The following is a 16,056-nucleotide window of genomic DNA, read 5'->3' on the forward strand; positions in this document are numbered from 1 at the left end:
GATAAACAAACAAAAAGTAAAATGAAATTGTAAAGTGGAAGAAAAGTGCGACATGGCTTCCAAAATATTTTACAAAAAGTTATGAAAATATCTGCAAAGTGTGACTTGCATTTGTATTCAGCCAACCTGCAAAATAACTCAAGCCCAGTCAGAATAGACGAAGAAAATCAATTTTCAAGTCTTGCCACAGATTTGCTTTGGACGTTGACTAGACGATGGTAACAACTGATTTAAACTATTCCACTGAAGCTCTGGTTTTATTTTTTGTATTGGAAGATGAACCTCTGCCCCAGTCTTAAGTCTTCTGCATCTTCTAACAGTACTGCCCTGTTTTTAGCATCATCCATCTTCCCATTTACTCTGACCAACTCAAGAAAAGCATGCTGCAGCCACCACCATGTTTCACTTTGGGGATGGTGTATTCAGCATGATGTGGCGTGTTCATTTTCCTCTGCGCTCGGTCATTAATTTGGACTTATGTCCGTCTTTCAATACTGTATTTCTCTTTGCCACTGTTCCATAAAGGCTAAATTTGTGGAGTGCTCAACTAACAGCTTTTCTGTCAACAGATTCTACCACCTGAGCTGTGGATCTCTACAGCTCTTACAGAGTTACCATGGACCTCTTGGCTGCTTCTGTGATTAACACTACTTGCTCGTCTTATTAGTTTAGGTGGACCGCCCTCTGGTGGTAGATTTGCAGTTGTACAGATGATGGACTTCACTGTGGTGCATGAGAAGTTCAAAAAGTTGGGATATTATTTTATAACTCACAGTGTTTAAACCTCCCCACAACATGATTGAATACATATACACTTTTCTGATTTTTATTTGGAAAGAATCTTGAAAACCATGTGTCATTTTCCTTTCACCTCACAGTGATGCAGTAATTGATATTGGTCCTTTAAATAAAATCCCGAAATAAGTTGAAATATGTTGTTTTAATGTGAAAAAGTATTGCAACGTTCAAGAGGTATGTGGACATTGGCAGGATACTGCAGACTGAATCTGTTGTGGTCACTGTGCCATAAAATGCACTGACTTTATCAAATTGTACACTTTTCAACATTATGTCACATGTCCACCCACCTCCACACAGACCTGGTGTACACAGTAAAGTGGAGAAATAAGCTGTCAGTCCAATAACGAGTCATCAGAATTGTAGGAGGTTCAATTGGATCACTAGGCGGCATTAGGAGATGCATTTCACCACCACATATGAATACAAAAACTCAAAGTCGTTTACTCGTATTTTTCAGCAACATATATTGCTGTGGGGCCATTTCAGTGCATAAGATGCCTCATTATCACTCAAGTGTCCAGGTGGCTATTGATTGGGACATAAGACCTTGAGAGGTAAATCGAAGAGAAAGCCAAGGTGGCTGAGTAGAATTTAAAATCATCATTTTGGAGTAATTTTACAATCATGACTACTGACACCAGAAAATAAAACACAGAGCAGCACGCACAATATTTAACTTTAAAGTGAGTTTTGAGGAAAATTCGGATTCTTACGGTTTAAATACAAACAAAAGAGTAGAATGAATGTAATGACCTTTGTGGAATAGCCTGTTGCACTTATATATTTAATTTTCTATCTCAGATTGAACATTTTGGGAACTGGTTTTATATGTCAAGCTTTGATCTGCTGAAAGAAGCTGTGGTAACAATCAGAACGATCCAGTTTACCCTGCAGTGCAGACAGGTAAAGCTCGAGGTCCCAGGGCTTCATTCGTTACATCCCGCCTGTAAGATCATTTCATATATCTATTATTCATGGCCCACCAGAGGATTGTATAGAGCTCACACAAATCTCACTAAATATTCCATAACTTACCGCAATGCTTACTTCCTGCTTGCTGATAAGCTTTCACACAAATTTATTGAGTTTTTTATTATTATTATTACCTACCTTTATTTCATTTGTTAAACACTTGGGGTACTTTGCCACGTTCTTGCACAGGGTGGTACTAGGTTCTTACTAGACTTAACAAATGTTTTAATCTAAAAAAAATAATGTTTTTACTGCTTTGTTTTAGAAATAAAGGTTTTCACTGATTCCTTTGCTTCATTTAAAAATGTTTATTTGTTTTGACCAGTTTGTCCTTAATGCTGTACATTTAAAAAGAAACACCAACGAAATATTGCTTATATATATCAATAACTGAGGCTGACCTAAAATCTGAATGCATGAAAACAGTCTGTTAGTGTTTGTATTTATGATACAGCCTAAAACAGAGAGACAAACAGCTTCAGGCTTACCAGACTTCCAAGTTTAGAGGATGAGGAGTTGTTTCTGTGTTTCAGCAGACCATTTCCCTCCGTGCCTGGGGCATCTCTGTAGTTTCCATGGACACGAGGCCCACCAGCCCCCTCAGATGAGGAGCGCAGTCGCCTTTCCATCCGCATCACCTCGTGGTAAGGACTGGCACTGGTGCACACAGAAGCTACCCAGAGGACGGCAAGAAAACAAGTTTAACAAACAGAGAGATTTGTAGAAATTAGATGACACTGTTCAGCTGTAATATTCCTTTTATTAATTTCTAATGCAGGAAGACCCATTTCCTCCAGAGAATAAAGGCTTCTTTCATAAAACGTAAGCCACTTTTACTTACTCAGCTATTTAAACAAAGTTAAGTCCTTCCCTATTGAAGCCGCAATATTGGTTTTGTTCAGACTGTGTTTATTGTTTTGCAATAATTACATTTATCCAGATTCCCCACACCTAGATTGTTTTGTAACAATAAAACTGTGGAATGAATGTCAGATTTCAGGGGAAATATTCCTCAGAACAACCAGAGGAAGCTGGCTATAATTGCCCTATTGTGATTTACAGAACATTAGAAGTGAAACAGAAACAATACCGCATCCTTTTACAGAGCAACAGGTTATTAAAAATGGGAGCAACCATTTTATCTGTTCTCTCGCTTCACTCACCCACACACATACCACACGCAGACATCTTTTCCTGAGAATAAATGGCTCCTTTCTTAACAACTCTGTAGCTCAATAAAATAGGAAGACGAGATCTGTAGCAGAAAGAAGTCCTGGACGTTTCCCCATAGTTTTAGACTCTTATAGTCGTAAACATGGGCGATTAAGAACACTAAACCCAGCAAAACTGAATCAATACAATAAATCTCTGCAGTTAAAGGATCCAACAGTGGATAAGGCAGATTGTTCTGCTTAAGGGCAACTTTGTAATGCAAAACATCTATTAAGCAGTTTTAGCAATCAGAACTACACCTTCTAATATTGCAAAAAAAATATGAATGGGAATATATACATTTAAACCCAAAACTATTCTTACTCCTGGCAGATTTCGATTTAAAATTATTTTCATCAGTGTTTTTGATCAAAATGAGACTGGCGACACGTATCGATTTTGCAAAAAATAATGTATTTATTTTTATTTATATTTTTTTCAATTATGGCACTGCTGCACAGTGAATGGAAAACAACATGTCAACATCAATGTTTTTTCTGAAGTTTTTTTTTTTGGTTAAACGTAAAATAAAATACTGGCCAAGGGCAAAAAAAAAGGGGTCTAATACACGGGAGTACTTCAAGTTAGGAGACATAAAAGGGAGGCCGGGACATTCTGCAAGGTTTACTAAACACAGAAACATGATGCACGAGCATCAGACAAGACGACACCCGGGGGCTGACATATTGAGCCGACAGAAAGGACAACTCTATGAAGTCTGACATGTTGCCTGTCTACTATATTTTCCACATTTAGACAAGAACCTGGGCCCATGTTGGACTGATTAAAGCCTTTGCTTAATGCAGTCAATAATATCCCTTTCAATTCTGCCTGTGTTAAAAGTATTTTAGTGTGTGGATAATGTCAGTGGAAAAACACAGAATTTAGCCAAAATCATAAATAATCCAATAAATGCATTTTGGATGTTACATGCAAACATCTTTATTGTTATATTTTAAATAATAGAAACAGATTTGTTTTCCTCTGGAGTTACAGTCGTAAACAAAACAAGCCAAGATTTTGTTCTTTCTGATTTAATTAACATAGTTGACATTCACAACATGCTGAATATTTTGGATTTTTTTGTATAATACATATATCAATATTTATTTTTGTCAGGCAGATGTTGGGATTTTATAGGTATACTTTATTACGTCAGCGGTCTTTGATTAGGTTTTATGTTGTATGCACAAAGCAATGGCAAATTTGGCTTTTAAAAAATCTAAATTAAATTGCTTCTGATTTTCTTATTTTAAAATTTGTTGATAAAAAAGAAAAATGCTAAGTTCTAAATTTGACTGGGATATTTAGCTGCAAAACAAAGCAAAAGTCTAAACTTGCACCCGGGAGGATTTTTATAGCTTTCCAAACTACTCTAGCTGTAAAATCTGATGAGAGTCTGACATGAGGCATAAAACTGTTGAAAATCCCATTGTAAAAGTAAGCTGCAGATACAAACATTTTATTATTTTTTTTCGTACCGGTAAGAGCAAATAATATCCAAGAACAAGGTAGGAACAAAGAATTTTGAACCTGCTTGGCAGCTGTAAAGTTTCTTCTAATAATTGTAAATATAGATTTTTATTTAAAACTTTCAAATTTCCCAATGTGCCAATGTTAATTATTCTCTCAGTACAACTTTAAATCTCCATTGCTTACTTTGCAATAACTGCACACTTCGAAAAATGTTGTTTTAATGAACCCTCTCATGGTTTCTTTGCTCCTTTCACTGCTTCACCTTAACTACCAAATGTTTTCCATCAGACAAAGATCTACAGTTGCCCGGAAATAATACAATAACCATCATCACACAGGAATGTCAGATCTGTCTGAGACTCACTAGAAAGGATTCCCAGACATGAGGCCTCTGTCTCTTTTCAGTGCCAAGTGATTATTTTGGCATTGTCATTGCGCAGTCACTGTGTGTGACTCTGCATGTACATCTGTGATTCCCTCTGTTGTTTGGAGTTTTGTACCTGCGTGTGGTTTCCTTAGGTGAGAGGACCTGGGTTCGTGGCAGCCGCAGAAGCTTCCTCTTTCTTGGAGAGAGAGTGTGTGTCTCGCCCTCCTGTCTGTTTTTTCAGGGTTTGAGTGACAGCCCTCGCTGCGCGGCCCACACACCTCACTCTCGCTTGTGGTCTCGGTGTGGTAGCCTGCCTTTCTTTCCTGCACCAACTCTTTCCTCTCCAGTGCTGATTCTTCTTTCGTTGCCTCCTGTCTTTCCTCCTCCCTCTCCTTCCTCTCTTCCAGTGATTGTTCCCGCAGAGGTGGGCTGGGTACAGCTGTCTCTGGCTCAGAAAGGGAAACAGCCGTATCGTAGTCTGTGTTGTTGGCTGTGCTGGGGTCAGGGAGTAAGGGTTTCTCAGCAATGGACTGGACTGGGGTGAAGAAAACCTGAGGAGAGGATGTTTTATTAAATATGTGTAAAAATATGTTTCACAGTGAGAGAGAGATGTGTCTCTGCTTAGGTGGGTATTTAGTAGGTGAGTGCTCGTGAATATCCACAGGAAGAGTTACTTCATATTTAAGTGGAGAAATGTTAAGTAAATAACAGCAAATATGTTTGCAAACCTTCTACTTTGTAAATATTTGCTCTTTTTGAGGGTTCTGAGAGGGAATCACATTTCCAAAGGAGTACAGGGCTTTACAGAAGTATTCATATCTCTATAACCTTTCCACACATTGTCACATAACCAACAACTTTTGGTCACGTTTGACGTGATGACGTTTAATGCAGGGTTAGGTTATAAAACAAGCTTTGGTTTTCTCACTGAGCACTCTTCAGTAGTACACAACCACAAACTCACTATGGCGTGGTAAAGAACCCCTCAATCAAGAAGCCAAGCGGCCAGTAGTTCTGGAGAATCTGCAGAGATTCAAAACTCAGGTGGAAGCATCCGATGACAGAACAACAAATTAGATATGCACTCCTCAAATCTGGGCTGGAAAGTCTGGAAAAGTCAGAATAAATCCAGTTTGGAGGTTGCCATAAGACATACAGGGGACACAGCAAACATGTGAACGTGGGGGCCAAAACTATCCATCCAATCCTGAGAAACACCACCTCCTTTTTTTGTTTTTTTTAACACAGTGGTGGCAGCATCATGCTGCGGGAATGCATTTTCTTCAGCAGGGGCACGGAAGCCGGACTAAGCTGACAAACAGAACGGCGCCAAATACAGAGTAATTCTATCAGAAAAGCTTTCAGAGCTTGTGGAAAACGTCTGAATGGGATGGCCGTTCACCTTTCAGTAGGATAACAAGACTGAACAAACAGCCAGATAATAGAATATAATAGAACTATTTACAGTATTCAAACTCCTGACCCAAATCTCCAATCGAGAATGTGTGGCAAGAAGGTTTCAAACTAATTTTGTTTTCCTTCAACTTCCCAATTATCCACTACATTGTGTTGGTCTATCAGATACACTCCCAATGAAATACATTACAGTTGGTGGTTGGAATGTGACAATATGTATAGTTAAATAGGCATGAATACTTTTGAAAGTAGGAAAGTGAATATCCACTGGGAGATATACTTCATATACTATTTTCTTCCTAAAGGGCAGAAAGAGAATATAAGAGTGCAAACCTTCTACTCTTTCTGGCAGGGAATAACACATTTCATTGTATTTGAGAGCCCCTTAAGTTTTTGTTTACCATGCCTCTATAAAAGGGTGTTTCAGAACATTTTTATGCCAGATTTCAAACTTCAAAGAATGATCACAGACATTCAAACTGTTAACATATGCAGGAAAAACTCAGCCTTTGGTTTGCATGATGCACACTTAACCAAGTGAGCCACAACAAATCCCATGATGCGGTGTCTAGATTCCAAATACATATTTATAATTATTAGTATACATTTCTGTTTGCACATCTGTTTGTTAACAAGCAGATAAATTCGGTATCCAAATGTTACAACACACTTTTGTGCATCCTTCCCAATATGTTCAAGCTACTCAATGAGCGTGTGAAATGTTTTAAATATGAAACATACTGCAGACGGAAACACTGAAACCCAAATCAGATTAATGCTTCTTGAATGAAACTACCTGAGAGGTGGAGACTGCCACGCTGAGGTTCTCAGGTGCAGCAGGAGGGTCAGGTGGAGCAGCATCAGCAGGCGACTCAGACACACAAACGGGCCCTGAGTTTAAACCAGATCCAGGACTCGGAGCAGGAAGTGCGTCCCCCTCGGACACAGAGTCCTCTGTTATGGGAATGAATTCTGAGGGAGTGATGGCTGTTGTGCGATCTTCTGAGATAATCGGCGACTGAAGCGAGCTCTCACCCCCTCCTCCCATCAGTTCTCCAGGCCATGACCCAGGAGTGAGCCCTCCGGGTTCCGGAGTGACGGTGGTGGAGCTCGGAGGTTCTAGATTGACTTCTGGAGGTCTGTGGTGATCAGATGTACGTGAGAAGCGGTGGTGAGCTGACAGAGATTTAGGCAGTAGCTGCTTCTTCTGCCGCGAGGAGCGCTTGCTGTTATTACTGGCCCCACTGAAGTCGTCGAGGAACCCCGAGTCGTCACCTTCATTGGCTCCAGAGCTGCTGATGCAGTTTATAAACACATTTCGATTGGCTGTGGAAGAGGATGAGGAGGCCTTGTCAAAGTCCTCAGTCTGCGAGCGTGGGATTTTCTTTTGCTTGTGGCTCCCGAACCCAAATGAGTGGCGTGACTTGGAACGCCTGCCACCCTCGCTGAGACCTGTTGACGCCGACCCAGTTATTGTCTGCTGGTTGTTTCCGTTTGCATCAGTGGTCTGCGTGAGAGGAGGTGTAAGGTTCAGGTTGATGGGCTGAACACGTGGATCGCTGTTCCTCTTAGCTGTGAAACCGAGAGACGGCGTGCGAAACAGGCTCCGGCGTTTGCCAGTGCTGCCCGAACTGGAGTTGGTGCTGGAGGGCGAGGACGTGTGAACGCCGTTTCCCACTCCAGCCGAGGACGGGGAGGAGGGGAGAGACTCCTGCCGCTTGCTGGTGCTGCGGCGGAAGATTGGCAGGCGTGAAACGAGCGTAGAACGGCGTGAGCCTGATTCACCCATCGAGAAGCTGAGGATGCGAGGCACTCTGGAGAAACACACATTCAACACAAACTATTATGAAAAGGCAGGCTCCACTTTGTCCTTCATTGATTCTCATCTGCACAAAAATGACAACACTTTAACTATTTGTTCTGCAGCATAAATTCTATCAAAATACCAGAATGATCAAATAAATATTTTTTAGTAAATTTAAGTAAAGATTTGGTCAAATTGTCATTTAAACTGAATGACTTCTGTCAAATGTTTTGGATTTCCTTCCACAAGCTTCTCGCAGTAGTTTGCTGGAGTTTTGGTCCATTCCTCCGGACAGGTGTAACTGATTCAAGTTTGTAGGTTTGCTTTTAAACTCTGCTCAGAAATATTCTATCAGGACTTTGTAAAGGCCAATCCCGAACATCCACTTGATTGTTCTTAAGACCCTTTGTAACTAATTTATCAGTGTGATTTTGACCACTGTCTATTTGAAAGACCCATTAGCAACCAATATTTCACCTGCTGGCCGATGTCTTCTGATGTTATTTTAATACATTTCCACATGTTTTTGCTTTTGTTCTGGGGTTGATTAGCATGTTTTTCACTAAAACCTGTTCATATCTAGGACCGAGGACCCATCTCCTTCCTGAACCGTATGATGGCTGGACATTCCCATGCAGTTTGTTATTTGATTTATTGTTTGAACAGATGACCCGGGCACCATTTGGCATCTGGAAATAATCCCCAAAGATGACCCAGAATCATGGAGGTCCACAGTTCTCTTAAACATCTTGCTTTAAATGAGTTGAAAAAGATTGTTGCAACATCCCTGTTCTACAGAAGCTTCTGCAGATTTTTTTACTTCTAAGATTTAAGAAATTAATTATGCTTTTGGGTCATGGGTAAAGCATCCACACTCAAAAACAGCGTTGTTGATCCTCTAACTACAAGACTCTCTGCGGAAAATGTTTCAAAAACAACAGCCTTAGAAGACTAATACAAAGTTGTTCCATGAATGTGTAAAGTGATCACTTCTGAGAAAAACTGAAAAAAGTTGCAGATTCTCTCCAGGTTAGTATTATTAAGATTGTGTTCAAATTCAAGCTAAATCTAAGGCTTTAATTAGTGGAAGATTTTTTTTCTGTACCTCAGATATCCCTTGTTTTTAATCTAAAACTTTATTGCGATCTGCCAAAAAAAGTCTCATGAGAGTTTTTATGTCAACAAAGAAGTCAAAGAAAATGAGCCATGTAGAAACATAAACCTTGTGCCTCCAGAACCAGAATGTTCTAATTCAGTTTTACCAGCAGATATAAGGTGGAAGGCGTTGACTTTCCTTTAAGGATTCCTCATACAGTTTCAGTCAGAAGTTAAAAAGTTAGGCTTTTAATGTATTATTTGAACAGTTTATTTGTTTGTGGACTGATGATACAAACAGTATTTTTTGCGAGGTTAAACTTGCTGAGAGACAATTAGCCAGATTAGAGCATGAAGGGTCTACATAAAAGCTGGTCTTGCTAAATTTCTCTCAGCAAGTTCAACCTCAACGACGTGCTTTTCGTAACCATCAGCAAGTTTGTGGCAGAAAATTCTGGATGGATATTTTACCACTCTTCTTGGCAGTCATAGTTTTTTTCCATTGGTTGGTTTACTGGCATGTAACATGGACCTGGCTTTTAGGCATAGATTTTCAATAGCGCCACGGCCATAGCAGACAATACCGTTAGCCTGCTTTACTGATTCCAAAACAGGTTTTGATGCACGTTTGGGATCGCTGTCCTGTTGGAACAACCATTCATGATTAAGTTTTAACCTTCAAACTGTTAATTATGGGGGGAAGTTGAAGTACTTGTGGTCCTTCAACCTAATTTCATGCAATGCACCAGCACCACCAGCAGTGCAACAGTCCCACATAGGTCTGTAAAAATCTTAAAATAATCTGACACTGATGTTCACGCTGTTTACATGAAAACCTCTGACTGGAAGTGTATTTCTGGGAGTACTAATTGACGCCTAAATCGAAGAGAGACAGGGCTAATCCATAAGAGACTTCCCTCTTTGAACAGAACACCTGGTCAACCTAACAAGGACTCAGTTTAGCAAACCCAAAGCCGTTCCCACAACTTATCTGTGATCTAGAGCCTCCCTGCAGGTGCAGGTTCTAAACTGCGGTTTAGAACAGGGCAAAAAAGTAGAAAAGTCAATTATCTCTCACCTCTGTCCCAGAGACCAGAACTAAAACATTATTCATTGACTCTGCTTGTACAAACTAACAACAGTTAGCAGTTCACATTGTAAGCACATTTTAAACATAGTTAATGTCTTACAGCAGGTCAAACTTCAGTATAGCCAATTAAATAGTCGTGGGTTTTTTTTTCTATTGTTTTCTTACTTAAATGAGGATTATTTACAATGCAGTCCTAACAGTGATGAAGCTACCTTCTAGTCGTCTGGGCTACAGAAGTGTTTTGTTTTTGGTCTCCTTGTAATAAGATTACATTAACACCCTTGAGTGAAGAGGCTAATTAAAGTCTCACCTCCTGGACAGTAAATTCGATCAAGATCTAAATGTAATGCTGATCAAAAAGTCTACACAACGCAATGGATACATGGCTCTATAATTATATAGCTAACAGCCATGACACAACATTCACCAACAAACTAATGCTTTGTCTAACTACACAAAAAAACAATTCAAGGGCAGCAAATAGCTTGTCTATATAACCCACAGCACCATCAGCAATGAGGGGAGTTAATTATTATTGGGTATTTCATGTGCTAGTTGATGTGTTGGATGCACAAACACAAATAATTAAAACACATGGACCAGTTTTAATACCATGAGAAAGTGCAGGAGAGTTACACTGAGACAACACGCCACAGAAAACATCTCACATTTACTTTATCAATAAGGGGGAAATCGAACTCAAAGGTAAATGATGTGAAGCCAAAGATATCAGGCAGATTACTCAGACCATACTGTCAGTGGCGAATCTTAATGGCCATACAGAGACCAAAAAAGTATTTGCTCTCATACAGAACTATGCATGGGAGTACATACTATCCAGACAAATCTGAACCTCTGGAGAAAAGTTATTACCCCCCCCCCCCCCCCCCCCCCCCGGTATATTATTACATAACTATGACAGACCACAGCTTTTGGTTCAGGTTTTGCTAGCAACACCCAAGCTTGATTACTTGAAGAATAAAGAAATCACTTATGTAGAACCTGCCTGGCAACAATAAGTAGGCTAAAACATCACATAATACCTCGATCTAAAAGAAATCCTTCAACAGATGAGTCACAAAAACACTGACGGACATCAGTCTGAACATTTAATGTGACAAAAAGCTAATCTGTCAGGTGGCTGGTTTTTTTGTTTTTTTTTACAGCAGCACTTGAAGTAATAATGCAATAAATATGACAAAAGTGATACATGACATAGGAACTGTAAACTTGGACTGCGCTACACAGATGGTTTAGTCTGTGGGTCACAAATTGCTCCTCTCACAGATTCGCAGAAACAGCGACTACTGCGAGGAATACAGTCCTTCTATAGCGCTACTCAAGTGGAAATCATATTCATGGCTTTGACTTTAACAATTTAACTGTACTATGCATGTAGTGTTAAAGTATGTGCTGTAAAAAAATGTAGTTGTTGGATTAAAACCTAGTATCAGCAAAAAATGATTTAGAAAACAATCCAAAGAAATCTGTGGATCAAGGGAGTAGAACGGCTAAGTTATTGAGAAAACATATCCAATTTCCAGATGTGTAAACTGCTCAAGGTGAAGTCTGCCCAGGCTAAACTTGAATAAGAGTTAAATAAAACCTTACACTGACTCTTTAGCTAACTTCCTCCCACCTTGGCCACTGCAGGAAAGGTGAGATTACCTAAATTAGAGAAGCAAAGCTTCATTTCATACCAGTTCCTCTTCCTTTTATGCAGTTAGTGAAAGTTCTACTGAACTGACCAGTAAACACAAGTTTATCTGCTGATCATTTGCATGACTTCCTCTTTCAACATAGAAGCAGAAATAAAATAGAACAAGATAAAGAAATTATTGTTTTTTGTAGTATTTACAATATTTGACATCAGCAGGTTTCTAAATTGTTTAGTAAATATCCACCACTGCCACACCCCAAATGATCACGTACTAAACAAATAAGGTGGATTCAAATGGGCCAATTTATGCATGCGTTGCAGTCCTGTTTGCGTTTTAACTCATCACACCTTACCAGAAATGACCTGTAGACTAACAGTCAGATGTATAAGGTTTATTTGTTAACTCAGCCTATACTATCAGTGCTAACGTACACAGATTCATGAGCTTTAGTCAGTCTGAAAGGACACTGAACCAGATGGGTGTGTAGGTGTGTACTGGGTGTATATAACTGGGTGTTTCCAATAAAACAAGTTCTTGAATGGTTCACGGTAACCACATTTTGTAGTTCAAACAATCTGCAGTCTTCTGCTCTCCTCAGAGCTCACTGAAAGATGGGAACAGGATTATCCGTGCAAGACTCAACAATATTCAATAAGTCTGATTTAGAAATAACATAAACAGAAAATAATAGCAATGAACCCAAGAAAAAGAGATGCACTGATGATGCTTTTCTAAGCCGATTAATGATTTATTTTTTTTTTGTTAGATGTCTGACCTGCTAATTAGGAATTTGGCTGATTCTCATTATCTTTAGACGGCAGAGGAAGGAAACTCCGTCCTTTAAGGGCCGTTGTCCTGCAGGTATTAGATGTGAGCATGTTCAAAATTGGCTGATTTACCGAGCCACCGAAGACCAGAATCGTTCAGCCCTATATGATTACAATGAAGCAACAACTGATTTCTGCAAATGCTTTAACTTAACAAATGTAAACAAACTTTGGCCCTAAAAGAAAAAACATTTGCTGCAGATCCAAAATGATCTAGCAATATTCAGTTTGTTGATGCATTTGTTGACTGGAAAAAGTGAGAGATTTCAGCTTTGATTCATTTACTGAAAAAGGAAAAATAAAAGTTGATTTTGTTTTTGGGGTTTTTGACTGCAGTAGTTTCAGCCAATCAAGGAATAACTGACCAATTGATTAGTGCATTACAACCAAGAACATGAAGTCTCTTACTATTATGTTAACTAAGATACAAAAGAAGAAAACTAAAACCGAGGACTAAACTTGTATGGCTACGATTTGTGGTATTTCTTTGTCATCTACCGGATGTGGGTCCACATTAATCTGCACACCTTTTTTTACATGCCAGGGTAATATCAGAATCAGCCAGAGCACATGACATTAATTTACGACCGAAAAAAACCCCCAATAAAATCATCTGTATTAAGAAACATTTATTATTTTTACACACACGGAAGCCAATCAATAGTCCAGACATGGCATTTTCAAGACAGAAGCAAACTAAGGAAAAACATTCGCCAGTTTTACATTATTGGCATAGTGCAGGGAAATATGCTGAACACAGGAAAATACAAGCAAAGAGAAATAAGCTAAAAAAATAAATAAAAATAAACTAAAATAGGAAAAATGGGCTCTGTGGCTTAGAGGGAATAAAAAGTTTTTGAAAAATAATTAAGTATAAAAGTATGTTATATAATAAGTTCATAAGAATACAAATATATGCATTAACTAATTAATAAGACCAACGGCTTTTTGGTAAATTCAAGTATAGGACAGAATATCTGACAATAGGAGCTTTCTGCAGTTATTTCAAACAAAATTCTGCATGTTTTTTTCAAGAGGCAATCATGTCTTATAAACTAAAACAGAAAAATGTTTTTACTCAAGCTAGGCATGGATCTGGTCCCAATATCAACATACATCAAATTTGAAACAGCTACAAAACCACTAAAGTTTTTATACTACGGTTCATATGGTTTTAGTTTCTTTTAATGGCTTTCTACAGCAGTATGGAGCAGAGAGGGACCGACTACTGCCATTCCCTCACCAGCTGCTGCACACTGCTGGTCAACTGGCCGAAAGAAGGCTAATACACTTACTTTGCTGTCACTTGCCAGAAAGACAAATTCATCCATTTGGAAGTATTTCCTGTCACCAAAAAACACAGTAAGTCATGGTGTGGAAACTAAAGCAGCGCCACCTATCGCTCTTATTAAGGTAACACTGGTTTAAAATTGTAAACTGCAGGTTCTACCGACGTAGCTGAAATAACTGAAATAATCTATAAAACTTAGCTTTTCTGTTTAAAATAAAATGTGATAATATTATACATTTCTGCATTTTTATGTTAAGACTACAGGAGTATTAAAAACTAACATAACGCAACAATCTCATATCGGCCTATGCTAACTTGGAAGTGGGATTAGCTCAAGTTATCAAGTCAATGTAGTGTAATGGGCCGTCAATAAGAAAACTCAATCGTCTATACAAAAGGCAAAACTCTAAATCTGTTTCAGTGTCTAAATAAAGGCAAAGTTCGTACTGGAAGAATGATCGGTTTTCATACCAGCATAGTGTGTAGATCTGATAGGTCACAGATGTACTCGGAGGATTATTACATGCAGTTAAGCAACTATGTAACAACAAGGTTGATAAATAAGCAAGATGATTACAAGAGCATTGCTAAAGCAGGCTGTGAGGTTTAACTAACAACAAACATGGTGCACCAGTTGGACAAACCTGCAGGTGCATGTTTCAGCTGAACCTTTTTACTAAACCACAACAAATTCCCCAGGCAACTTCACAAGCTCCTACAATAAATACTGTCACGTTTAAACGTTTGACTGCTTATATGCGTCTTATATTTTGTCCTAAATGTAAGTAGTGGCTGAACCTTGGTGCATAATTTGTCAACAGCATGAATATCTAAGTGATTGGGCCTTAATGTGCTCTGACTGTGTACTTACAGTATAACAAATGGTTATAACAAGGGGTCCGGCTGCTTTACCTACAGAAACCAACCGGGGTTAGCAAGCATATTACAGCCGTTTGTATGGGATAAGCTACAGAGATTTAAAAGCAGCTAACCAGCAGCAGCAGCAGCCCTGCGGGATGCCACAACTGTCAAACCAACAACGTCAACAACGCCTTGGAAGCCTGCCGACCTCAAATCCACACTAGCTAGCTGGCTCACTGCACTGACACTCTGGCGCTAATGCGTCCTCCTACAATACATCGAAATAAAAATGATAATGAGATTAAAGAAAGGAAAAAAAAAAAAAAAAGATAAGCGGTGTCCGGAGTTACAGCAGCAGCCCGGTGGCTCAGGCGGTCATTCAAGCTAGCAGCAGGTAGTGGCCAAACACACCAAACGGCCGTCAGCGCACGTAGGTTACCTTCAGCGCACTCCTAGAGTCTCCACCGAGGCTCGTCAGTGAAGAAGCGAGGGAATATGTGTCCTCTTTGGGTTTAAATAAATCAGTATCGGCATGAATGTGTGAGGGGTCTAACGGCGCCACTGGAATTACACTGAAGGCTGCACCTTGTGACGCCGAAATTACACCTCAGTGACGGGGAGTCGCTTTCCTCCTTCCGCGTTGCAGCCACAGACAGCGAGCCTGTACGGTGTGACGTCTATTACTCCTCCTTCCTCTTCTCCTCCTCCTCCTCCTAGTGCTGCAGCTTCAGCAGGTGACAGCTCGATTAACAAAGTATCACCCAACATCTTTAAAACCTTCTCATTTATTAAGAAAGCTTTGTCAGCCTCTTTGAAACTACATTACCTCATGTTATCTTTCTGTCATATTAAAAATGTGTGTGTTTGCTTTTCACAAACATTTGGAAATTTAGACAGCAAATTACGCAAAAGAAAGATTTCAGGTAAACCAGGGCAAATAGGAAAAAGGCTCCATCAAACTAACAGGGATTGCTTTTAAAGTAGTGGTGCATTTATTTATTTTATTTTATAACAAATAAATACTGACCATAATAACAGCTTTGGGTTGGAGGGTGAATTTTCACTGCATGGCTTCACAAAAAACAACGTTTTTAAATGGCAAACCTGAAAAAAAAAAAAAAAAAAGCTTATTTTGCTTTGTGTGTGCAAGTTAATCAGCTGGTATTAGTAAACATTATGACCC

General features: G+C 39.3%; 1 protein-coding gene across 4 annotated transcripts in view; it reads right to left on the minus strand.

Moving 5' to 3' along the window:
* Window positions 1–15,593, minus strand: part of ccser1 (coiled-coil serine-rich protein 1) — a 172,296-nt gene extending 156,703 nt beyond the window's left edge. For 2 of the 4 annotated variants that reach the window (XM_047382176.1, XM_047382177.1), the window contains exons 1-4: window positions 15,313–15,593; window positions 7,041–8,058; window positions 4,962–5,379; window positions 2,262–2,446 (exon numbers count right to left, since the gene is read on the minus strand). In XM_047382176.1, coding sequence (XP_047238132.1) covers window positions 2,262–2,446; window positions 4,962–5,379; window positions 7,041–8,033 — 1,596 coding nt within the window. In that variant the 5' untranslated portion in view covers window positions 8,034–8,058; window positions 15,313–15,593. The remainder of the gene's footprint in view (window positions 1–2,261; window positions 2,447–4,961; window positions 5,380–7,040; window positions 8,059–15,312) is intronic. The other 2 variants (XM_047382180.1, XM_047382179.1) reach the window with 1 other exon arrangement.
* Window positions 15,594–16,056: the final 463 nt, after the last annotated feature.

Source organism: Girardinichthys multiradiatus, chromosome 12, assembly GCF_021462225.1.
Source record: "Girardinichthys multiradiatus isolate DD_20200921_A chromosome 12, DD_fGirMul_XY1, whole genome shotgun sequence".
NCBI classification, from domain to species: domain Eukaryota; kingdom Metazoa; phylum Chordata; class Actinopteri; order Cyprinodontiformes; family Goodeidae; genus Girardinichthys; species Girardinichthys multiradiatus.